The sequence below is a fragment of the Haliotis asinina genome, chromosome 1, assembly GCF_037392515.1.
Source record: "Haliotis asinina isolate JCU_RB_2024 chromosome 1, JCU_Hal_asi_v2, whole genome shotgun sequence".
Classification (NCBI taxonomy): Eukaryota; Metazoa; Mollusca; class Gastropoda; order Lepetellida; family Haliotidae; genus Haliotis; species Haliotis asinina.
The window spans coordinates 75,151,424-75,176,884 of record NC_090280.1 but is presented as its reverse complement, the minus strand read 5'-3'; the positions used below and the strand labels follow the sequence as shown (position 1 = coordinate 75,176,884).

Sequence of the window (25,461 nt, the reverse complement as noted above, 5' to 3'; positions counted from 1 at the left end):
ACTGACTTTAAGCTGACACTTGACCCATAATATGCTCATTGCCAGTTGTTGTAACGTTGCATTCCAACAATCAAGGCATTTCTAAATTTTTACATTAGTTAACTTTTTCCTTTCTATCATGACTTATTTACTTTATTTATTCTGATGTAGGGAAATGTGGGAAAGAAATGAATTGAAACCTGGGCAGGTAAACAACTTATCGATAGGTGAAGTGATAGTCCACAGACAAGTGATTGCAGACAACAGCTGACTAAATTATGTAAGCAGACGCCATCTCCTGTGGACGCCTACTTTACTATCAGAGGCATGAGAGTTGGAATATCTAAAAATTACTTTAATTTCGAGAAGCATGTGTACAAGTGCCAACAAAGTTTTTGATTCATTAACCTGTGCTTTGCTGTTTCCATGCTTTCTCGTACATCTGGCTGTCCCTTTCTGTGCACTCCTCCCTCATAACAGTGAACTGTGTCAATATTTTTATGATAGTTTGTTTTGAGCCAGAAAATAGTTTGAATGAAAAAAACAACAAAAAAAAACCACCACAAAACACAAAACATAAATAATTTATTAAAAGCTGATATATTTCACAGCAAAGTGTACATAAGACCACCATGTGGATCCACTTAACATCCAGAAGTATCTGAAGTGATGTATCTGCACAACTTTGCCGACAGAATTCAGGCTTACAATTAACACAAAATATTGCATCTTGTGCACATAAAAATGGACAAAACCAATAACATCATGATCTCTGTTCCCCTGCTTGAAACAATTATCAAAACTGTACTTGATCAATGAGAAAACTAATTATCAAAGGTTATATATCTGTTCAACTAATCATGGAAGTCAACTGTAAATGACTGTAGTAGCATAATGGCATGATGGCAAGAGAGCAGAACCCTCAGACCACCAGTTTCATGCCTTTATCACCCCTAAATTATTACTGAAAGTGGCTTGAATCCATGGTAATACTTGCCTGATATTTACTAGGCACAGATGTCATTAACACACTCAGTGAGAGGCACTTAGTGTATTCAAATTTGTCAGCAGCTCATACTGATTTTGTTGATTTCCAGTGAAATAAAATATATTTGGAAGCACATCTCCCAAGATCTGAACGACTGGCAATTTCAAGCAGACCTCGAACTCTTGGTCTTCAAGCTGTTAGATCACAGAAACTGTGGAAAAATACTTTTGACAAATAAAACAAAATTCTGCAATAGAGATCAGTGTTTTTCGTTGCTCCACAAGGCAGTGTGATGTCCGCATCTTCTCAATGCTTAAACTACTGTCTCTGGGACATCACTAGTGCTGTTTACAAAATATGGCAGAGTCACTTCCATATCCCTCACAATGTTTGAATTACATGGAGCTTCAAGTTTGAAGGCTTTAACAGATCTCAAATCCATGTACAAAACCATAAACCTAAATAGCCAGATGTTTAATACAAGAATACAACATTCAAGTGTGGGGGAGCATTCTGAACAGAACTGACATTTTCTGTATGGATGCCATGATTCTGAAAGTACTTTTGAAAGCACTCATGTTTTGCCATTGTTACAAAATTTTGTTTTCAATGATTAGTGACACTAACCTTGCCTCACATAAATCCACAATGATTTAGGTGACATAAAACTAACAATGAAAAAACAAACACTGGAAAGAGTCTTATGACAATGATATGTGAATTTGTCAGCATAACATAATTAACCAGAAGCAAAGACTTACTGTTGACCTATACTAGGTGTACTAATGAGAAAAGTTTCAATGAAAAATGAATAAACCACTCTTGAACACTGGCACTGGAATACTGGCCAGCCTCAGAATAAACAGCTAAGATTACGTCAAACAAATCCTAATGGATATCTTTTTAAAATCAATATAACATGCTGTGAGAAATAAATGAGGGAACATATGCAAGGACTAATCTCTTCTGGTTTCCCTGACAAGCTTCAAATTACAATGTGGATAGTCGTAGAACAAAGACTCGAAGACAGTGATAAGGTAGAATTCTCTTATTTCTTTCCCTCAGCATATATCCCCAAACTAAAAGTACAGAAATCTACAAAAACCCAACAAAAACATTAATGTAATACACATGGTATAAGGTTTGTTTTATACCATGCACTGTTTATGAGGAAGCTCGCGTTTAGTGGGTCCATTACATTCACAGTTGAGAAAGTTAGATGTTAGATGGACTACATGATTTCTGGGTACATCGTCATGGCATTTATAATAAAATTGATTCTTTACTTACTGAAATCTGTGGATGATTATCATCCTTGCACCTTACCACCAGGTCCCAGTTTCACAAAGCCATCATAGTCTTAGGGCTGTCATAAGTCTGTGTTAATGCATGGGGTTTATGAGCGACAATATGATAGTGCTAAGATAGCTCCAAGACCAGTGGCCCACTTGCATGTAGTAATCTTTAGACACTGAGATCACAAGTCACTAAGGCACACAGTAATCTACTTAATTCGGCATTTGAAACAGCTACATTAGTCAAAGATACTAAGATCATTAGTCACTAAGATCTCTGTGCAAGTGGTGCCTTTGTAATACAGCAGGAATGTAAAAACAGAACAGTATCTGGTCTTCAACACAGCCATGGTAGCACTGAATCTATCCCAAGTCAATACCATACTGCGTGAGCCTAAGCTATGACACCTTTGGGAAACGTGGTCCTTGTGTCTGGAAAGACTGAGTAGATTTTGATATTTGTTTGACAATGGTAATGATGAAGTTCCAGTGGTGACATTCACCCAAATGAGATATGAACAGATCTTCATTGACATCATCGGCTATTATGTGATCAGTCCTGTGCTTGAACTGTTTTTATCCAGGCATCCTTCTCTTGGACCTGACCATAAAACAAGTGGGACAACTCCAGTTTATCCTAACAGAAGCTGAATAAAGCAAACAAGATCCATCTGACAATATTGTCACGATAATGTCCTCAAGTCCACTTATTTAGAAGCTCTCTGGGAGACACTCACCAACTCCCTCTTGTTATGACTTCTTCTTTTTCACCACCATATGTGAACTTTGTCCCTGAAAAACAACATTTACTGTACAAACTGATCTGAGATTATATCACTGATCATTCTGCTAGGGACTGCTAGGGAGTTTGCTTCAGGTTGACTTTGGCTTTGAGCAGAATTTCATGTCCTTCACAGCATATCATGATTCTATGGGAGGAAGCCATGAATGATACAGTATGCAGGTCTTAAAGTATACCACTCTGGTAAAATCTATGAACATGGGTTTGGTGCCAATGAAATTAGACATTAATCATGATTGTAATCATCAATGACAGTATTATCTTTTTGCACATGAGATACAACTCTGCACATAGAGAATATGCTGTTGTCGCAATTTGAGCAGAAAACCAATTCTCTGTACCCAGTCTGCCCCCAAATAATAACAGAAAGGTAATGTGGACCTACCCTCTTCCATAGGCATATTGAGCTTCACAACAACCTTGGTATTCATTCTGTCCAATGACACACTGTGTCATGAAGTTCAGTCCAAGTACATCCTTCTTTCTTACAACAGAGCATTATCATCACACTTCATAGTAAGACCAGACTTATCTGCTACTCACAGTTCCACGGAGGACAGGATCAAGGTCCAGCTCTTCTGCTATTTCCAAGATACACGCTATTTCAGGTTGAGAGAGCTGGCAAGTTGTCATAGGTAACTCATCAATACTACTGTCCTCTTTCAACTCACTGAAGCAAGAAACGGTTAACGGTTAACTGTGTGATGAGGGGTTAACTGTGTGGTGTGAGTTGACTGTGTGGTGTGGGTTGACTGTGTGATGAGGGGTTAACAGTGACGAGGGGTTAACTGTGTGGTGTGGGTTGACTGTGTGGTGTGGGTTAACTGTGAAAATTACTGTAATGACGGGTTACCTGTGTGGTTGAGGCACGTGCACTAGTGCCAAATAACCTATTGATTCATTAACCTGTGCAGTGCCATTTCCATCCTTTCTAGCACACATGGTTGTCCTTTTCACTGCACTCCTCCCTCATAGCAAATAATGAACTGTGTCAGAATTTTAATGACCATTTGTTAGAAAACTTATTTCTTATTTTTAAGGCATAAATTCTGCAAAAACCTCACACAGTTGGTCTGATGTTTGGATTATGATCAGTATTTCATGGAGTATATATGTTTATTAGTTGTTGAGTTATATTGCATTTCTGAGTTTGAGTCATTTGGACTGTAACTAATTAGTTTAGGATAAAACATCAGGCCGTACCTGAATAACAAAACATGACTCTCTAACTTAATGTCAAATATGCTCCCTGATATTATTGTATCAGGGTAGATTAGGTAAGTTGCCTCACCTGAGTTTTTGGTACACTGACTTCCTGAAATCTGGGCTACATTCCTCCTTTTTTCTTGCTTTCTTCTTGGCCTCCTCCACAGCAGGGTCTACAAGTAAATGAGAGAGTGATTAAGTGAGCAAGTATTGTTCTCACTATGTTCATCATAGTGAGTGGTTTAAGCCATAATCAAGCCATAGTTAGACAGGGGACAACAGAAACAAGGTTCACACATTGCAACCATGTGGGGAATTGAAGCCAGATCTTCAGTGAGACATCCGAATGCTTGACAACAAGTGTTGGGAATCAGAAACCAAATCCACTATCAATTATCAGAGGACTTGTGGTGAAAAATCATCGACTATAATTGAAATATAAACATTTTCAATGTAATCACAAATTTTAAGGGTTTTTCTCCAGTCGTTTTCTAGTTAATGTTAATGTATTGATTCTGTTTATTTACACAACAAATATTAATCAGTATATCTCACTATGTTCACAATAGATGTAAAACTATGACTACAATGCACAAAGCTGTTGAGTGCATGTTGGTTTGTGAATATTCCTAGGATCCTTATTCTGATAGATTTTTGATTATTTTCAATCACTGGAACACCACTATAGACTATTCCACAGCCCCCATAGTCACTTTACAGCTATCAAACTATCATAGCGACCTGTTAATGTCAAAGTGAAAGGAAAGAATGTTGTTTATTACGCCCCACTTAACATTAGTTCGTTTCTATAACGCCAGTTCAAAAGAGAGCAGCCAGAAACTTATGAACAATGCTCTGTATTGCTAGCGTCATGACTGTAAACTAGGCCCCTCAAGGTCCAGGGAAGAATCTCTCCACCTTATCCAAGCTGTAAACAGTTCACTTGCATGACTTTTCATGTTCTTTTTCAAAACTGGAGACCCATGAAGGTCCTGGGTTATGGACAGGCTTCCAGAAACCCATGCTTGCCATAAAAGGTGACTAAGCTTGTCATAAGAGGCAACTAACAGGATCGGGTGGTCAGGGTTGTTGACTTTTTTGACATGTCATTGTTTCCCAAAAGCGAAGATCAATCCTCATGCTGTTGATCACTGGACTGCCAGGTCCAGACTCGCTTATTTACAGCCTTTCATCATATAGCTGCAATATTGCTGAGTCTAACATCTAAAATGTTACGATGAAATAGCAAGTTAAATACAATATTTTATAATGTGTATGTATACTCTATGTTCTTCAAATGCTGATTTTAATTTTCCACTGTTAACAAGTGTCAAGTGTATCCAACAGGATACTGGATTGTAGTATTATATTTTGCTCACCCAATTTGTACCTAGCATTGTTTGGCTTAAAGATATGGTTATGGTTATGTACTGCATGTCACTATATGGGACTTTTTAGAATAAAATGTCTGTCCTGGTCTGTCACAATATCCAGTTACGTAACTAATCCCTAGCTAGCAAGGGTTAATTCATTCTGTCACATATGGAGTATGGTGTGTTTTCTTTGTTAATTACTCCCTTCACTGTATCACTTCAATGTGTGAGTCTCACAAATGGTAGTAGCCCAGCTTAAAAACGATGGTAATCCACTTTGTTCTTAATACATGTTCAGCCAATCAGAGAGCCGAGATACTGGATGCCAGCCATTTAGGCGTTTTTTGTTGTGAAATATGGAACAGACTGATGTCAGATAAAAGGGCATGAAAATGATCATAAATTAACTAGCTTCTTCTGGTGCTGATATTGAGAATGAGAGCATGATTGATTGGAAAGCTGACAGTTTAGAGGGCTTTCACTGCAATGCTGCGTAATCTAGAACTGACCTGTGATGGACAGCAGGAACCAAAAGGACATATTTTAGTTTACTATTACTATTAAACTAAATTCAGTGAAAAATATAAATCTTGAATATTCAAATAATAATTTCCAATTTTGAATCCAAGACATGGATCCTAGGATGACACAGATGGGCAGGACACTGTTACATGCTGAGAGGCCCCATAGGTCTGGAACACCGACTTGTTTAACACATGCCATCCTATCTCAAATGCATAGATCAGTGCTCATGATGTTGATCACGGGATTGGCTGGTCTAGACTCAACCATTTTCAGACTGCCAACATATGGTTGGTATACTGCTCAGAGTAGCATTAAACAAACAAAAAACAAACAGCAGGATGTGTCAGGTCACCTTCAGTGATGCCGGTTGGCTGTGAGAACATCCTTCTGCAAGTCTCCCTCTCTATTTCAGCAAATTGCCTCTCAAACCTGCAACACATAAACAGGTCAAAGCATAGGAGAAACAAAAGAGCAGTTGAATGTGTTTTCTTGTTCTGTTTCATCCTGTCTCATTTCAGAAATAGCTAAGTAGTGAGCAAAATGATATAAGCAATATTGTTACCATGGCAATGCAGTTTCAGCATTTACAGAAAACTAACAATTTCATTGCATATACTTCAGGAAGAGCCCAGAGCCTGTGGTTCTATTCTACAAATATTCTACAAATATCTATGACTACCAGTCTGTGGTAGCCTGGTTTCATTAGAGTTCTACTATCCAAGCAATGCTGAAAACGCCAACAGAAAACCATGTTTTGAAAAACATTCCATTATTAGATGCTTTACAGCAGAAGAAATGCAATTTTTGATAAAAAAAGAAAGAGAAGGAAATTTCATAAAAGTAAGCATTCATGTTTAGGTCTTCTCTTAAAAAACTTGACAAAAAGCCAGAGGTGTGTTTCTCATACAGAGGGAAACAGACTTTTAGAACTGGAAACTGAGCACGACCAAAATCTTGTTGGGGACACAACCATTGGGACCAGGTCCAATCTGGTTTTAGGTATTAGGTACAGGAAACTGACCATGCCCAATATCTCCACAGAGGAAAAAGCATATAGTACCAGATACTGTGCATGCCTCAAATCATGTTGATGAGACAAATACTTTCAACCCATTCTGCTTGTCATCACTTATGCACTGACCCTGTCACAACTATACTGAAAGGCAATAAGAAACATCGCAGGAGATTGGGTAGACGTCCAATGGCTTGTCATTGTTGTCTCGTTAAACTAGCCATAGCTGCTATGTTCAGAAAACAAGTAAACAATTGCCATTCAAGCTGGCAATTTAAGATTCAATGCATGCAGGTGCACATACATCTCGATGTCATTGTAGTGTGTGTGCAAACTCTTCCCTTTCCACAAACAAAAACATTTCTAACCTCATACAATACTTTTTTGGCAAAACAGGCTTTGTAAACACAATTCATATTTTCCTCAAACATGACTTCAGGTGTATATTAAAAAAAAATGTTCAAAAACTCCATTGAGACTTAAAGTCATTTCCTGTATTACAATGTGGTTTTAGCCTTCTATTAAGTTTTCATATATAAACCCACTTGTTCAGCTCTTGAATCTCTTTGTTGAGTTTCGAATCATTTGGCTGCAGCTTCTGGGCCCTCTCAAGAAATTGTCTTGCCATTTTGAAATTCTTATCCATTCTGTAGGACTGAAACAAGTAAAACAAGTATTTGCCAGTGATATAGCTGCTAAACAAGAATCAAGAATTTATAACATACTCACTACTTCTTACTTTTTGGTCACACACAAGATGCATGAAATGACAGGTGTCTGCATAATAATCCAATGTAGGCTGTCAACATGATAAAAAAATTTGAAGACACTGGTTGCAATGTTTCATGAGATATCATGTTAACATAAGTCTGAAAATAAGGTCAATGTAGGCTGTCACCAAATTTGAAGACGTTGGGTACAACAGTTCATGAGATATTCTGTCAACAATAATCATGGTGAACTTGAAAATAAGGTCAAGGTCACCCAAATCAACTGGTGTCTCCGCAATCCCCCAATGTAATGTAGGCTGTTAACAGATTTGATGACATTGTGTACAACAGCGCATGAGATATCACGTTAACACGAATTTGAAAAGTGGTCATAGAGTCTGGGTGATCTTGAGATGAAGTCAATATCATCTAAATCAACTCGTGTCACCAAATTTGAAGACAAAGGTTACAGTTGTTCAGAGATATTTTATACTTATCTTGACTCATGCTTAATTGCTTATCCCTTGAAATCCCATGATGTTCGCTTCTAAAAGAAGCGGACGTAAAATTCACACTCACCCATGAGTTACCTTCCCTCCTGAACACATGGTCAGCTGATCGGCCATGATACTCACTCTCTTCTATTATCGCCTGACATGAGAATATGAGAATTCAGTGTGTCTGTGAGGGCGGCTGGGAGGGCTTTCGTCATGAGTCAGGATAAGTGTAAAATATCAATTTTATTCAGAAAATTACATATTTTTCCTTATTCTGACCACGCTGGATTCTGCTGGCTGTTCAAAATTACGTCCAATAATTCCCCCCCCAACAGAAACTTGTAACGACGAAAATTAGGTGGGTTCAAGGCTTGTGGAGGTTCCAATCCTGCTGCTTTAAAGACTTTCAATATAACAGCTCTGATTCACACTAAGATAGTGTTGCGGGACACTTCCGTAAGTGTCTCAGTAGATATAGGGATGAACAGGCGCTTGAAACGTTGGCTTCTAGACTTGGTACTTGCGATGTATATCTTCAATGCTCTGACTGGACATAATGATAAATCTTGAGTATCATGGGGTCTAGGGATTGAAGATAGTGCCGGTGTGTGGAACTGTCTATCCGGTTGATCTGGCAGTTGATTTTTGCAATAAAATCCCATCGTAGACCACGATGCACTGTCTGTTGATGACTTGCATCAAAGCTTGTGTGGTTGAAGTCTAGAGCATGAATTTCTGACATTCGTGAAGCTGTAGCCAAGGCAAGTTACAACAGCGTCTTCTGAGTTAGCAGTTCAAATGAGGTCCGATCAAGTGTCTTGTACGCATCACGTGCGAGATTTCGGAGTATGATGTTTAGATCCCATGCTGGAACTTTAAATCTATGTTAATGACCTTCCAACTTGAAGGAGTGCAGCAAGGCAAGTAGCTCAGGTACTTTAGTCAGCTTGGTCCCTGTTTCCATGGTGACAACTGAGCTGAGAACTGCTAAGTATACAGATAATGTAGAGCCTTTCAGACCTCAGGAATGTCGTAAGTGACATAAATATTCTGCTATCTGTGGATATGCTGCCTTATCACCGTGAAGCCATTCTTCTTGGTGTATGTCTCAGAACGCTTCCACTTTTCATCATAAAGGCTGTGAGTGGATTCCCGTAAGGCTAAGGTAACTGCTTTCCCTGCTCTCATTGAGTATCCTGTGTTTTAAACAGATTTTGATACATTCCACACGTGAAGTCGGAACGCAGATGGGTTGCTGTGTGCCGCTTTCGTGTAGGGATCGGCAAGAAGATTTTCCCAATCTAGTAGTTGTAGTGTTGGTTGTCCTAACTCCTCTATGTGTGTTGGAAACCAATGTCTCGTTGGCCAGTAAGGCGCAACCAAAGTCAATTGTAGCCTCCTGGTCTGTTTTATTTTCTTGATGACTTTTGGTAGCAGCACCGAGGGGAAACGCGAATGCGTTTAGTCCTTCCCATGGGATGCTGAGAGTGTCTGTTGTCCAGGCTAAAGGATCTGGTACCGGTGACACAAAGGTTGTAGTCTGTTTGTGGAACCTTGTTGCAAATAAGTCTATTTGCGGCGATCCAAATGTCTGTCTGATTAGTTAAAACGCCTCTCGAAGCAGCATCCACTCTGTTGGTGATGGACGAAGAGGACGAGATAAGGTGAGCGCTTATGCCATAATGATGCAGACTCCTGGTATGTGACATGCTTTTATTTGGAGATTCCGACCATGTCGAAAAGTTGAAACAACAGGTGTAGTAGAGATGGCGATCTCATTTACCCTTGCTTGTTTAAGCAGAAAGCCACTGTTGTCTGTGTGGATCATCAGTAGCTTGTCTCCCAGTGTTGTCGACCAGTGATGGATAGCATGAATCACCACTTTCCAACTGGTTGATGGGAAGAGTTCGATCTTCTGTCTTCTAGATTCCTACTGCAACATCGTTGTTCAGATGGGCACCCCATCCTTGGAGAGACTTGTCTACATAGAGATGGTTTTTGAATGCCAACTGTAACATATAACTTCCTGCACAGACATCTGACTGGCGAGTTCCCCATAGCGGGTCTGGTTTCAAGTTGTCCATCGTAAACCCGTCAAGACGTGAAACCATGACTCAGGAATCGCTGTCATAGACATAGTTGTAGGCGTTTTCTTCTGGTCATATTCTGAGAAGATGCGAGCAGACCGAGTAGACACTGACCCTATCGTAATGATAGCGGAGAGAGTAGAACTTGTTCTAACATCAACTTGAACTTTGACCCACCGATTCTCTGGGACAGCGGTGTATTTCCATGTAGTGATGAATCAAATCCAGAGGAATTTAGATTCACATTCCATCCGAGCTGAGTTAGTAGCCTGATAGTGAAATCCAACTGTAGACTGAGTTGAATTCTCTCATGATGAACTTGTAAGCTGTGAAGATACGTCATTCTTCGTGTCCAGATTGTCAATACTATTCATTATGAGCGTGTTGACATTTGCAGGAAGTCTAGTTATAGCTGGAAGCCTGTCCGATCAGGAGCTGTCATTCATTGATAGGCCACATTGAGTCTGCTGTTAGAAGATCTCTATGCTGCCTGACAAATCAAATGATGCTCTAAACTGTTAATCTAGTGTGTAATCAACATCTTTCCAGCACTGAAAGTCACTGACAACTTCCTGATACTGGAACAATAACACGACATTCAGCGCAGGGCGTTGTCTCTCAATGACAAATCAGAATGTAGATGTAACATCACCAGCTTTCTTTGCCAGTCAGACCAATCAGACTGTAGACGTGATGTCACCTGTGTAGCAGACAACTGATCATCATGAAATCGGTTCAAACAGTGATACCCTTGCTAGTATTTAGGTTTGTTTGCAACCATGCTGTTTGGCGAGCATGTGTCTAGATGAGTAAAGCGCGCGAAAAAACTTCAGCCTCTTGAAGCTGATGTAGACAATTTGTCTTCCAGGTAGATATGTCCCCGAAGATAATACCATCATCTCTTGTGATCGGAGGTGTAGTTTGCAGTGGTATGTAGTCGTCTCCAAAAACCTTTGTGACGTATTCATCATTAAGAATTCCCCAATTCTTCCAGTAGAGTTGAAAACATTCACCCACTGGAGACGGTTGTATGGGAATGGCTGAGGGTGGAAAACTCCAGTCGTTCCGACCCTGATCTTCAACCTCCTGGGTGCACCGGTAATAAACTTCTTATCTCTCGTTCTCTGGACTCTGGAGAACTCGGATTTGTTAGTGCAAAGCTGACTTGTCTGCATGAGCACCGTTGTCAAGTTGACAATGGACTTGACATCATGACTTCTCTGAAGTCTTGGGCGATCATCCTTGCTATCTCTTCAATCTTGTCAAGGAAGTAAATTCCGTCCCTTGGTAGTTGAGACGATGTATTCGAACAAAAACTACTGATCCTTCTGAGTGATGAAAGTTGATAGGATCATTCCTTGTTCGCAGGATTGCTGACCTTGAGATGAGAGTCTCGTTGACGGTTCTAAATCGGCTCCGAAAGAAGGTGCGCCTTGTAGAGGTGTCCTTCTGATGGAGGGCTCCCTATGGTGAAGAGGAAAGCGACGAGCGTTGAAAGGTGGCAAAAGTTGGGTGAGTTGGAGTCCTTGGATGGTGAGACTAAGTCCACACTATTTGTGATTCACGATATGACTTCTGAGTCTGAGAACTTCCTTCACAGAAGACGATCAGTAATATCCGTCTTCATCCTTCCGTGAGTGCGATGCATTCGATGAATCCCGACGATCCTTCTTATGCCAGTCCGGGTCTGAAGGGGACAAGTACTGACGGCGCCTTTGACAAACTGGGGAGACTGCTGAAGATCTTCTCCGTTGACGAGGTGACCTGTGAGTGCACACCCACGTTAGCTTTCTCACTCAAGCGAGCGTAGTCATCCACGTGAGTGCACTCACCTGTGCGGGTGCACTCACTCGACCCAAGAGGATCTCTCTCCGAAACGGGATGATAAGAATGATGGTGACGATCTTCCTGAAAGGTGTGTGCATACGCCTCCTCTTCATCCTCTGGAGTGAGTGCACACCTAGTTGAGTGCTCACCTGGAGCAGCAGTCGATGTAGTTGGAGATTATAGTCTTTGTTCTTCTTCAACATGACCTTTACCAGGCTCATGTTGCACACAGCTGCGTTGAGTGCAGTCATGGCTGACTCATAGAGATGTCTGCTTTGATGACTGACTGCTCCAAGTGTAGCATCAACACCGACTCATCGTAGACATGTTGCTCCTGTAGAGGGACGATCTCGTCACCAAAGGACTTCTTTGTAGTAGACTGTTGATTCTGCGACCACTTCATCATCAGCTGATGGTCAACATTTTTGAACAGCCGACATGAGGTCGCCATTTGATATCAACTATTAGCTACAGATGGTTTATTGTTTCCTTTTGAGGCATTTAGGCAGTGAGCAGCAGCAGTGAATCGGATTTTGAAAGAAACCGACTCTACGTTGTAAAGTTAGTAAACCATACTAGACAGCTTATGACTATAAAAAAACAATCCAATTAAAACATGAAAAGGATTGTTTTTTCAGAAGAATTGTTTTCTCTGGGACAAGTTCTGTAACGAATCCATGTACGCATGTTTCGCAGCAACTCGACCAGCTGTTTGTGCCATTTGACCTCCCGGATCATGCATATGTAGAGTAGCTCAGGTCAAGCTGAACAAACTGTACATTAATGTAAATAGTTGACACTTTTCACTGTAAAATTTGGTCACATTTTCTTTCAACAGTGCAACAATCACTGATCAAACATACACCAAAGAGCAAACAATATCTTACCTTTCCATAATGGTAAAGCACTTTGGCATTCTTTGGATCCAGCCTGTAGGCACTGGCGCAGTTGTGGAGGGCACGTCTGACCTCCCCCATCTTCTCACAGCACAGGGCCAGGTTGAGGTAGAGCTTCAGTAGCAGCTTTCGTTGCTCCTGCTGTTCCTTGTAGTCCTTCAGGTGTGCATCCTCCATGATCCTCACCGCCAGCTGGTACTTCCCCACAGCTTTGCGAAAGTTGTTGCAATGGTAGTACTCATTGCCTTCCTAAAATATTGTAGCCTGAATAAATGTGTGCTGCATTCTGATTGGTTGAAAATGGATCCTTGATTATTTGAAAGGAGATTACACTCCACATGAATGCTTATCTTTATATGTCTGTTATCTGAATCTGAAATCTGAAACAATACATCCCTGCCAATAAATTTCCAGTCTAAACCTTCTAAAACCAAACGTTTGGTTTGGAAAAACCCACCAAAGCACAATAGTGAGACCGGAAACACAATCCTGGGGCAGATACACCTTCTGCATCCACCAATGCTAGCCTCTTGTCCCCATCACAACAATGGTCAAAGCGTTTTTGGTCTGATGACCTTGACCTTAAGTCACAACACTGAACTGCCTACAGATAAGGTCCTTAAAGTGATTGCAACACTACAACAGGCTTTGCAAGTATATAAGTATGGAAGTTTCGAGTGTTGTCAATTCCAAATAGAAATTTGACCTTGACCTCCCACATCCAGAAATCACATACATAAACATCAAACGTTGCATATGTATGTGGTGCATCAAATACGTGGTCTTCTTATGATACAGACATAACTTGTCATGAGAAAGTGACCATAACCTCTGACCTTGACCTCTAAAACAAATTTCACACATGATAAGTGTTAAGCGTTACTCAAGTTCATACTAATATGAATTATTTCTGCAAAAACTTTGGAGTTTTCATCCATCCAAAGGTTTATGAACCTTGAACAAAGTTTCATCATTTATAGGTCATCCAACACAGATATCAGTTCTAAGTTTTATCAAACATGATTCATGAACTCTCCTGTTAGGGTGCACATAAACTGCAACATACCTGCTTTTCTGAGTGAGCAACTTGACGTAACTTAGAAAATGGCAGCTGTCTTCTTTCCTCCTGAAAGAAAGCAATGAAATAAAACATGCCTTGTCAGTCACTATGGCTACAAAATTTGGTGATCTTGTGGCAGAGTTGTCTAAGGCGCAGCAACTGACTTTGCAGACCTCCACTGGTATATGACCATATGGTGGCCACATGAACATGTGCAAACTTTTAGTTGCGGGTTCAGCAACGTGCAAAGGACTTGGACAAAGTACTGTATGTGTCCCAGTTCAGTGCATGTGTACCTCAGATGGATGGATACATGCATGGATGTATTTTTATTGATCACAAATCAAGTATGCAAAGTATATAAAGTGTAAACAGACTTTGTTCATACAACTGGAAAAAATACATGTAAAATATCACCAGTTAACCAAAGTCATCAGGCTCCAAGACGGAGAATAAGGGCCATTTTGATGAAAATATATCAAAATCAGTGTTTTGTTTGGAAATATATTTTTCAACTTTGAATGTATCTTTTAAAAACTTTCAGAAGTGAACCTTTTACATAAATTATATTACGAGTATGTTTCATAGTGTGTCATCACCAAAGTAGAAAAAGGTCTAACAGCTGCATCACCTCAAGTATCTCAATCCACATGCGTCATGACATAGCTGGGAAGATGTTTTGAAAGGTTATTCTACTATATGCTCAAGTAAATGCAGCTCAGTAAAATTCTGACATTTTATGCTGTTTCGGGCAATGAATGAACATTTTCAAGGACATATTTCAGCAATAAGGCAACAGAATGGTTTTGTCCACCATGAGTTCATTGCCATCTAGGCTTCCAGCATTAAAATGCAGTTACACTGGTTGGTAGGCAACTTAAAAACCCATCCTCGATAATCTCCAGGCTAAATGTTCCAGTAAATCTCCACCATACCCTGGATGCATCTAATTTTATTACCTCCCATGGCTCTGCATTCTCACAGTAGCCAATCGGTTAAGCCACCATTACAACCAATGATCACAGCTATGACATTTGTTCTAAGTGCCACTCAGATTTGGAGGGGGAACTCATACAGACAAATCAGGTCTGCAACAATAAATAACCATAAGCAAGAACTCCTTCCTCTTTCAGAGTACCTCTGCATCATCTGTGTTACCAGGTTTAATCATCTTAACAATTTAAGGAGCGAAAGTGAGATGTGATTGGTATGCTCAATTTCCCAAAGTAGACACCTGCTTGGATAAAATGCTGGTAGATCCATCCAGGGAATACAGGAGATTTATCAGAATGTATACCCTGGAGGTTATCAATAATGCTTAAAACCATAAACGGAAGTATTTGTTGAGAGCAGGTGCTGCACAGAGGAAGGGAGGTAACTAAAGTAATTTGAAATAACTGCAGCAAAGAGCATTTATCCTCAATATTTTCATACATTCCGTCACACAAATGTGAAAAAAGACAATTTGATTAGATGACTTTTTTTTCAGTCACATGTAAATTAGTGCAATATATTTTGGCAAAATAGGCTGGTGAGTGAGTGACTTTAGTTTTATACCACACTCAGCAATATGCCAGCCATATAGCGGAAGTCTGTAAATGGAACAGGCAATTCAGTGGTCAAAGTCATGAGCATCAATCCACGCAAAAGGGATATGATGACGTGTCAACGAAGTCAGCGAATCTGACCACTCGATCCCATAAGTCAAATCCTTTCTACAAGCAGGGTTTACTAAAGAGCAATCATAAACCAGATCTTCACAGGCTATAATGTTTGGCAACATTCATATAGGGAGCAGTACCAATGTATTAACATTACTAAGAAAGGCAACAGTTGTATGGTGTAAACATTTCTCTTACATCCGTCATGCTGTAGTAGTCGTCAACTCCTTCCTTTTCCACAAAACTCAACAGCTGGATCTCATACATTACTGAAATAAGACATCATCATCATCATCATCATCATCATCATCATCAAGCTTGACAACTGAATAAGAAACCACATCATAACATAATAAAGAAGTTGTCATCCCTTAACATGCCAGTTTTCGTATTGCTCATCAATTTCTACAATGAAACTCAGACAGAGCAGTTCAACCACTGATTAGAGTATCGTGACAGGCAACCAACCAGGTCTCAATCCTACAACCCAGGATCACAACTCACAATGGCCAGTCATCTTTCTGTGTTTTTTATGAACTACATGCATTGTCACTAAGGTGGGATAATCCCCCACTGCAAATTATCAAATCAAACTTATGAAGAAAATCTCTATCCACAAAATTTACATAGTGCTCAGAACACTTTGTGGATCCGGGCTCTGTTCCAGAAACAGAGACAGACAGACATTCACCTTGCTAAAGCCTAAAGTTAAACCACAGCAGGCAGTAATTAATCGAGGTCAAACCATACAAAACAGTCACTCTATCACAATGCGAGAGATCCACACCATGGAGATACGATGATTTGGTAATATACAGTCAAAGACTGTTCTGGCCCAGAAATCACCTGAAATGGAGACCTAATTGAACTTAAATCCAGGAAGGAATGTCTTACATGTTGCATCAGCCGGGATACGAGGAGGACAGCCCATGGCTCCGAAGGCATACTCAGGTTTAATAAGGAACCTGGATAATTCCCCTTTCTTCATGGAACTCACAGCCACGTTAAACCCGGTGAAAACTTCTCCTGCAAACACAGTTCAAAGATATTTTGTTAAATAGGGTACTTTTTTGTGTTTAGTAGTTTTTTCTTTATGTGGTTTCATCACAAAAACGTAAATAGTGTGTGCACAATCTGGTCTCAAATTGCAGTTAAATCTTTCCATTTTTCAGAGGATGTTGCATGTTACAGAAAGAGTTGATGAGTAGATAAGAGATGGGGTGGGTGATATATTATGGTACATTCTTGTGCACTGGTTCACCCAATATAATTGGCAATTACTGCAAACATGATCGGTAATTTTCATGATGTAGTAAGGAAACTGATAACATTTGTGTTTCCTTTACATCATTATAGATAAATCACAGGCACTCTTAGGGATAAACAAAGCAAAATGGAAGATGGGAAGCTTTTACTCAAGTTCCAAACTCCAGAGCGAAGTCTATTTTCAATTGATCTCTTGTACAATCACAACTGAGTCCTGACAATGCCCTGTGGCATTGTTTCAAAAGAAAGGAAAAAGTAATTTCATTACTTCAACCATGTGCTTCACTTTCAAAATATGCTACAATACCTACTGCAATACGCCAACACATCACAATATATCGCGATTTGGAATGTTTAGCAATTACCAACCCTAGTGAGTGAGTTGGGTTTTCATATTCTTTTACAGTGCTTTCAATTACATCATGCCATATCCTAGCATCTAAGAGGTACCTAAAATCCTAAAGGGATGCATGTGTTTTCAAAACCGACCAGCATATATGGGGCACTACAAACCAAACACATAATCTGAGTAAGCTGGGATTAAAGACTTGGATATATTCTGTATATTTCTAAGGGTAGAAAAAGTATTCATAAGGACAAAGACATTCTCTCCCATAACCATACCAGTCAAAGAGTGAGTGAGTGAGTTTAGTTCTACGCCGCACTCAGCAATATCCCAGCTATATGGCGGCGGTCTGTAAGTAATCGAGTCTGGACCAGACAATCCAGTGATCAACAACATGAGCATCGATCTGCGCAATTGGGAAGCGATGACGTGTCAACCAAGTCAGTGAGCCTGACCACCCGATCCCGTTAGTCGCCTCTTACGACAAGCATAGTCGCCTTTTACGGCAAGCATGGGTTGTTGAAGGCCTATTCTACCCCTGGACCTTCACGGGTCCCAGTCAAAGACACAGGTGAAACATCACATTTCTCATTTCAATGTCCAAACATTTCATTACCTTTGTTGAGTCGAAATTTCTTGATAGTTTTTCGCAAACGACTGGAATCGAAAGGCTCAATCGCATCTTCTAAATATGCATTATAGTGTACTGAAAACAGCAAAAGTACGTTAGTGAGTTAATGACGTAGGTTTGATGCTGCAGTATAATTTAAAGATGCAATATGCCAGTACAGTCGTCCCTTGCAATAACGCACTTCGCGATACCGCGGATTCGGTTAAACAGATTTGCATCGGAAAGAAAACACAGAAACACTTTTGTAAGTTTTATTTTCTCCATCAAAGGCTAGTTTCGTAACCATTCACAGATGCACATATTGTATGGTTACGTTTTGTATATACACACGCACACATGTACCAAATGCAATGTATATATACGCTCTTGTTGCTGGGTCTTTCACTTGACCTATATTCATGTGAGCAATAACGTGGGTGTCTAATAACGCGGGGGGTTAGAGACCCCCTGAGACCCGCGTTTTTGCGGGGGACGACTGTATTTCACATCATGGAATACATGTCAGTACTACACAGTTTGTCAGATTACATACATGTATTTAACTATTAAATCAGATGGCCTGATAACTGAATGTTTGGTAACCATTAAACACTAGCCATCACTGACAACCTGACTCTATCATGCTTATATCATGTGAAAAAGGAAGCTAATTTCAGTTCTGCGTGTTCTTTTGTGATTCCGTTGAAAACTACACTCCAAGTCTCCACAAAAGACAAAGTTTTGATGCTGCTACACTCAAGTAAAACATAAGTCTAGATAACCTGCATATCCGTGTAAAATATGCGTCGAAATTTCCAAAATATACATTAAAATGTACTTGTAGTGTCCCAGATATACCAAGGAAATTACAGGAACACTTTGGTTAGTTGCTGATTTGCACACATATACCAGTGAAAACAAATGTGTAACAGAAAGTAGCCAACTGTCAAATGTTACGAGTGGACGGGGTGGATTACCGAATGAATTTCACTATGTAACTGTACACTTTATGAATGATGGATGTGTGTGAAAGAAACATTCGTGTGTGAAAGAAACATTTGCACAATCCAGCCAATTATGTTTGTAACACTCATTTTTATCAGTTCTTATGAAAACAGCATCCAATGAAATCGCTCTTCTTGTTAAGGCTTCACATTTTTTGCATTTCTTTTTAAACAACCACATAAACAGCTGAAGTACAAACAACTGGTTATAATTATCTTCTTAAACATTTTTTCACAATATTGACAAAGTCTAAGTAAACTTAGTGTCAGTGTATTTTGGTACACTCCACCACTGAGTCTAACAAAACCTAGTAGAAGGTTGCGTCAGGAAACCTTTGAGCGACTAACAACCGTCCAATCAAACGTGAGACAGTTAGAGAGATTTAACCAATCAGAACGGCTACTATTTAGGGATGGGAGGGACTTTCAAAATATTCAGGTCACTGACACAGATCTCTCCACAAACAAAAATCCGCATATGACACAGTTATTTGACCTGCAGTATATACGCTTGGGGGGTTTCTGTTGACATGGTTACAATTAGCTAATATTTCCGCAAGATGACATCCTTGAATATTGCCAAAAACACTATTTTCAGCGATAGTTGACTTACAGTTATCATGCTTGTACGTGCATCACCCGGAAGCGAGCATACGCTAAATAGCAGTCGGAATAGTTCGGGTACAAACCTTTTCGAGATAAAAAGTTCAAAAGGTATGTGAGAATGTTCACCTTTGCAATTTGGTAAGCTGTGTTCTGATTGGTCAATCTCAAAGGTTACCTGACATGACCTCCTATAAGGTTTTGTTAGACTCAGTCATGGAGTGTAATGAAAAGTACTGAGGATAAGTTTACTTAGACTGTATTCACATAGAAAATACCAACATTTTGAAAAAAGAGTGGGTATCAGAAAATGTGAGTACCCACTGAAGATCAGTAGTACCCACTTATTACAGACACCAAGGGACAATACCCAGATTGCAAAAGCTATCTAGAGCTCTGGAAGAGAACCTTACCCCGTACAAGGGCATCTGGATCTATTTCTGAACCAACCCCTGGGGTGAGGATCTTCTTCATCACTCCACCATCTCCTGTCACATCAAGCATGTTTCTGGCCATCCGAACAAAAAATGGTTCCGACTCATCTGAGTCACATTCCTCCATAGGAAAAACATTTTGTAGCACATCTTCTGGATCAAAATAATCATTGTCCAGTTGGAGGTCTCGACTTTCGTCTGAAAATGAATGAAACATCCAAATTGGAGGGTGTGACTTTCAAATATTTTCAGCGCATAGAAGTCAGCAGTGCAATTTTTTAAAAATAATGTACAGTGTTTGCAGTAGGAAAAACACTTTGCATTCCTAAAACACAGCCCTATCAATGTTGCATATACATGCACAGCAGACGTATGTTCCAGCCATAAAGCAGCAAGGTTTCCTGGGGGATTCCCCCATACAAATATTAATTTTTGAGCATGCTGTCATCATTTGCAAACAAAATTTGACGAGAGAAACTTTAATTTATTTTGCTGTTCCTTCTGCTAAAAATGTTTTGTGGTTACTTGTTCCTGAAACACAAGACAGTTAGCATGCAGAACATGTATTCATAAACAAATATTTGTATTTGCCACTACAAATTTGAAAAAAATACTCTGAGTCATACTGTACTTGTTGCAAACCTGCTGAATGTGTGTGCTTGTGTTTGAGTGTGAAGTAGACCAGTGTGAATGCGAGTGAGTGGGTGAGTTTAGTTTTACACCATATTTGGCAGACTGCAAATCTCTGGTGGCAAGCTGCAAATCATTGAGTCTGGACCACACAATCCACTGATCAACAGTATGTGCATCATTCTGCGCAGATGGGATATGATGCTCTGTATCAGCTAAGTCAGCACTCTGACCACCCAATTCCATTAGTCGCCTCTTACGACAAGCATGGGTTACTGAAGACCAATTCCAACACTGATCTTTATGGGTTGTAGTGTAAATGAGTGTATTGGCAGAAGCTTGTGACTCCCATATAACACTTTCAGTTTTCATGCCTGGAAACTTGATGTAATCCTGGTTAATAGCTCCTGTCCGTAACAGGACTCTAGAAAAAGACAGAACTTTAAACAACCTTGAAATACCAATAAACAAACATGTTAAAACATGTTTGGTTTAACTCCTCTTTGATATGCAGATGAAAATCAAAGATGTGATGTCCATACCTTGTTCCTGATTCTCTGCCAAGGAAAGGATTACGTCTTTACTTTCTCTCAGGTCATTCAGGTCGATACCTTCCTGCAGACGAACTGCCATGTTGTCAGCCTGGATAACACAAGAATGTGAGTGAGTGCAGTTTTAGTTTTCCAGCAATATCTTGGTAGGGGACACCAGAAATAGGCTTCACAAACTGTGCTCATGAGGGGAATAAAGCCCGCTAGACAACCCCATTTACATAACAAGAAAACCTCACAGACTGACATGCCATGATCACAACTTTTAGCGGAGTGGTTGTCACATTATTATTTCTTCCTTGTATCAGATCATTCGATCCCATACCATAATGAAGCCAGTGTCTATTTTACTTTTCGGCGTTCTCTCATTCTGCCTACAGCTAAAAACAACACAAGTCATGGTCTGTTGGTCACAACTGTGCAGGCAAAATGAGAAAGTGATAGATACTGCTTGACCCTACCTCCCCACAAGAAAAAGTGGAAGAGTCTGATTTTTGGTGTCGTTACTTACTTAAGTACTGCTCTCTTATTGTTACATATTAGTTGAAATCATTGATTGGACTGGTTTCTCTCTAATCCACCTTTAATCCCTTTGTTCTTCTGGTTAATTAGTTATCTCTATTAAGTATCTAATTGGAACTGTACTTCATATCAGTATCATTATCATACTGTTTGAAATCACAGTGGGAAATGTTGATAAGAAGACATACCTCCAACTGCAGATCAGCCTGAAAAGAGAGAACAATGGTAGATGTGATAAAAAGTCTTCAGAAGCTAAACATTACATGTGAATAGAATGCATTATCTCATAGAGTTCAAGAATGGTGTTTGAAGGTCAGAAGACATTGGCTCCTGTAAGTTTCTGATGTCTGTCTGACCCACTGAAAATTCACAGACCCATAGAATAAAAATTAAACACACGTTTCAGATTCAACAGTCCTTGTAACGGGCATTGAAATTATTAACAAACACAAATTGATACAAAACAAACAAGTGTGACGTGTCACACTATGACAACTTCAGCCTAAGTCATTGTGAATATACAGCCAGACACTAGGGTTGGAGGGTTGTAGACTTCCAGTGGACTGTCGGAGAATCTGCTGGACTTGTCGGAGGGTCAGACTATTCGTGAACACTGATCTTATCACTGCTTACCAGTCATCATCAATCCATCAGTATTTAAGTGTGTGCAGCTCTGGTCAATTACAATGCCACTATTTTTTTCCCATGGCATTCGACAACAATTTGACAGCAAAAGAAAATTCTCCATGGTAAGTAGCATAAGAGAAAAATTAAGAAAATGTTATGATTAATATGATTATGAATCCTATGAATTAAATTTAAGTTCACAAAATTCATATTGCTTCATTCCCTATCAATGTATTGTAAAAAACACTAAACTAGTCACACAATCAATTATTTGAGATTACTTTATGATGTAAATTTATCTTATTTTACGAATGACATGCAAAATTCTGAAATGGTGATAACTGTTCAAGTTTGTTGTGAGAAAACACTTATTTATACTGCCATGATTCCCTTCCACCCTGTAATATAAAAACATATTGTTGGCAGTGAATGTGCTGGACATATCAGCAAATAGCTAATTAACACGATTACGTATCAATAAAATCTCTTTCACGAATTTAACAAACGGCAGAGTAATTTTGTATATGCTGCTAACATATGGTGATAACTGTTTGGCAGCCAGTGTAGTAGATTACTGTGCATGTCAAGGAGCAAAAAGTGCTGTGACTGCAGGTAAGGCTGCTTTTGAATTTCTGAGTTGGGCACAGTGTAGTAAACATAGAGTATGAACCATATATCTGTTATGTCACATCCTTCAAGATTAATAAAACCTACCCATTAAAACTATGTGCACATAACAAGGTAATAAATATATGACATGAAGTGTTATGAAACAAAACATACCTAATGGTAATTATTGACAAGTATGTAATAGTAAGGGACCATTCATAATTTAGCTCTAGGGGGATGATGATAATGATGATATGTAAATTCTATGGAGAATCATGTACAATATGAATGACAACCCCATCCAACACCCCACCCGCTTAATCCACCCTAAAATTCATGTGCGGTGTAAGTACATATCTGCATGTCATATACAAAATCAATGACCTGAACAATTTGAAATATTTTCAAGTTCAAGATGGACAAAATCCCCCAAATTGCCACATCTACCCAGAACAAAATGAGTGACCCCCTTTTAAAAACATCACACACTTAACAGTGATCATTCGCGTTACACTGAGGTGTTTTAACGCGACAGGGTCCTAACTGTCAAGTAAAACTAAACTTGGTAAAAGCCATGGTGTATCGCCGCAGCTGAAGATGCACGTTTACGATTCCATTGAACTGAAATAATACCTCATAGGCAATGCCAGCTTTACATTTACGATAAGGATAAGTTGCACATACAAAAAGCATGACTCAAAAGTGCATAATGTTTACACTCACACTCATCTCGTACTAAACAATTCTCAACTTTCCGTTCCCTTGAAGCAGCCGCCTGGTGAACCGGAAGTTGGGAAAAAATTAGAAAAGATGGATTTCCCCCAAGCTATGTCTGCAACGAACCAGGATTATTAGCACAAGCCTTTTCATGGCTTTGGACTGCATATTCTTCACTGAAATCGAAAACAAGATAAAAGGAAAGTATAATACTTTATGGATAACAACTTCTTTATTTCTATCATGCGATGTTTCGGTATAGATTCATATACCGTTTTCAAGCAAGAGATAAAAGGAGTTTACTAACAGCAATGCTTTCATTCAATCTCTTCTAGAAACGTGGTAATAAAGTTGAAACCATCGATTGGAATTGGCATCAGTCGGCGTGTGAGTCAGTGCACACTCTTTATTTGTACATTAAAAATACATGCACATCCAAAATTTCAAACAAATGCACGTACAGTACCTGATCAGCGTTAGCATCGACCAACCCTAGCTGTTTTCGGTGTTTCATTTAATATTCACATCCCCTTGTAATACTGACCGATAATAGCGATCTGAAACTATCTCATTCGTAAACCACTCTTGTCTTGAGGTAAATAAAATTTTAAAATATAATATACAACTGGTAAGATAAAATTATGAGAATTCGCAATCTTCATTTCAATTGGTTACTTTTTTACCTTTACTTTTTTGTTTAAAGTGAAATTCATCGGTAGGATTTTACTGCAAACGGACTATAGACGATACGTCAAATAGTCAACGAAACTTGATCGTGGTTAAATATGAAAATTAGGATTGATGTTTGCTTAGACTTAATACAGTGAATACATTTTGGCTTTAAACTGACATATTGAGTAACACTACACTGAATTTCTTCTCCCGAAACTCCACTGAACGGAGATCACGTCAAAAGTATGAACTGTGATTAAAACTTTCACGATTTAGGTATCCAAGTGTGAATGTTATTTGGAAATGCGTATGTATGTGGCGATGGTTGAATAAGTAACCCTGAAATGCGAAGGGTAACAACAATTGATTATCTATGTAGAAACCAAGAGTGAAGACCAACTGACATGACTTTATCACGAAACAGTTGACGAGCCAGTAAAACAAGTTCTTGAACATAGATACTTTAATGCAAACCCCTATGCACTCACATAAGGCCTATAGTGGGCAGTCACACTGATTTAGCTGTGAGTGGCTAATACGCGTATCCACATGCCCGTAAATAGGGCAACGGCAAATTTTGAGTAACGTTAATTTGCTGAAATTTGTCTAAATGTACGTGCCTTGTAAACTTTGGCGGAGTCTAAGTTGTAATGACACATATAGGGTAATGTTTCGTAAATATTGACTCATGTTATTCATGGAAGTTTGAACGGACCTTGCCCCGTCTGTGTGTCGCGCGTTGGATTAAAAAAACAGGTGTATGCTGAATTTGTTAGCTGGTTTACCCGGGTTGTACAAGGCGGGGTACAGGTTCTTCCCGTCTCCTGAAAAGATACGATTTCCGGGGTGGTGTGCGTTCGGCATTGTCCTGGAGGAGGAATGACCGGAGTACCCCGATCATTCACTACCGAGCAGCGGGACGTATCGTTGATGTACAACGGATGAGTGCTGC

The 25,461-nt window shown here is 39.5% G+C and overlaps 1 protein-coding gene across 1 annotated transcript; it reads right to left on the bottom strand.

The window, feature by feature from the left end:
* Positions 1 to 551: 551 nt before the first annotated feature.
* Positions 552 to 23,905, bottom strand: LOC137297162 (inactive peptidyl-prolyl cis-trans isomerase FKBP6-like). Its single transcript, XM_067829179.1, has 14 exons — positions 23,844 to 23,905; positions 22,073 to 22,090; positions 21,354 to 21,453; positions 20,161 to 20,379; positions 18,147 to 18,236; positions 16,813 to 16,944; positions 16,117 to 16,187; positions 14,264 to 14,323; positions 13,189 to 13,446; positions 7,726 to 7,835; positions 6,521 to 6,597; positions 4,356 to 4,443; positions 3,608 to 3,734; positions 552 to 3,054 (listed from the first exon to the last, which is right to left on the bottom strand). Exons 1-14 carry the CDS (start codon positions 23,847 to 23,849, stop codon positions 3,013 to 3,015), a joined length of 1,398 nt encoding a protein of 465 aa, XP_067685280.1. The 5' UTR covers positions 23,850 to 23,905; the 3' UTR covers positions 552 to 3,012.
* Positions 23,906 to 25,461: the final 1,556 nt, after the last annotated feature.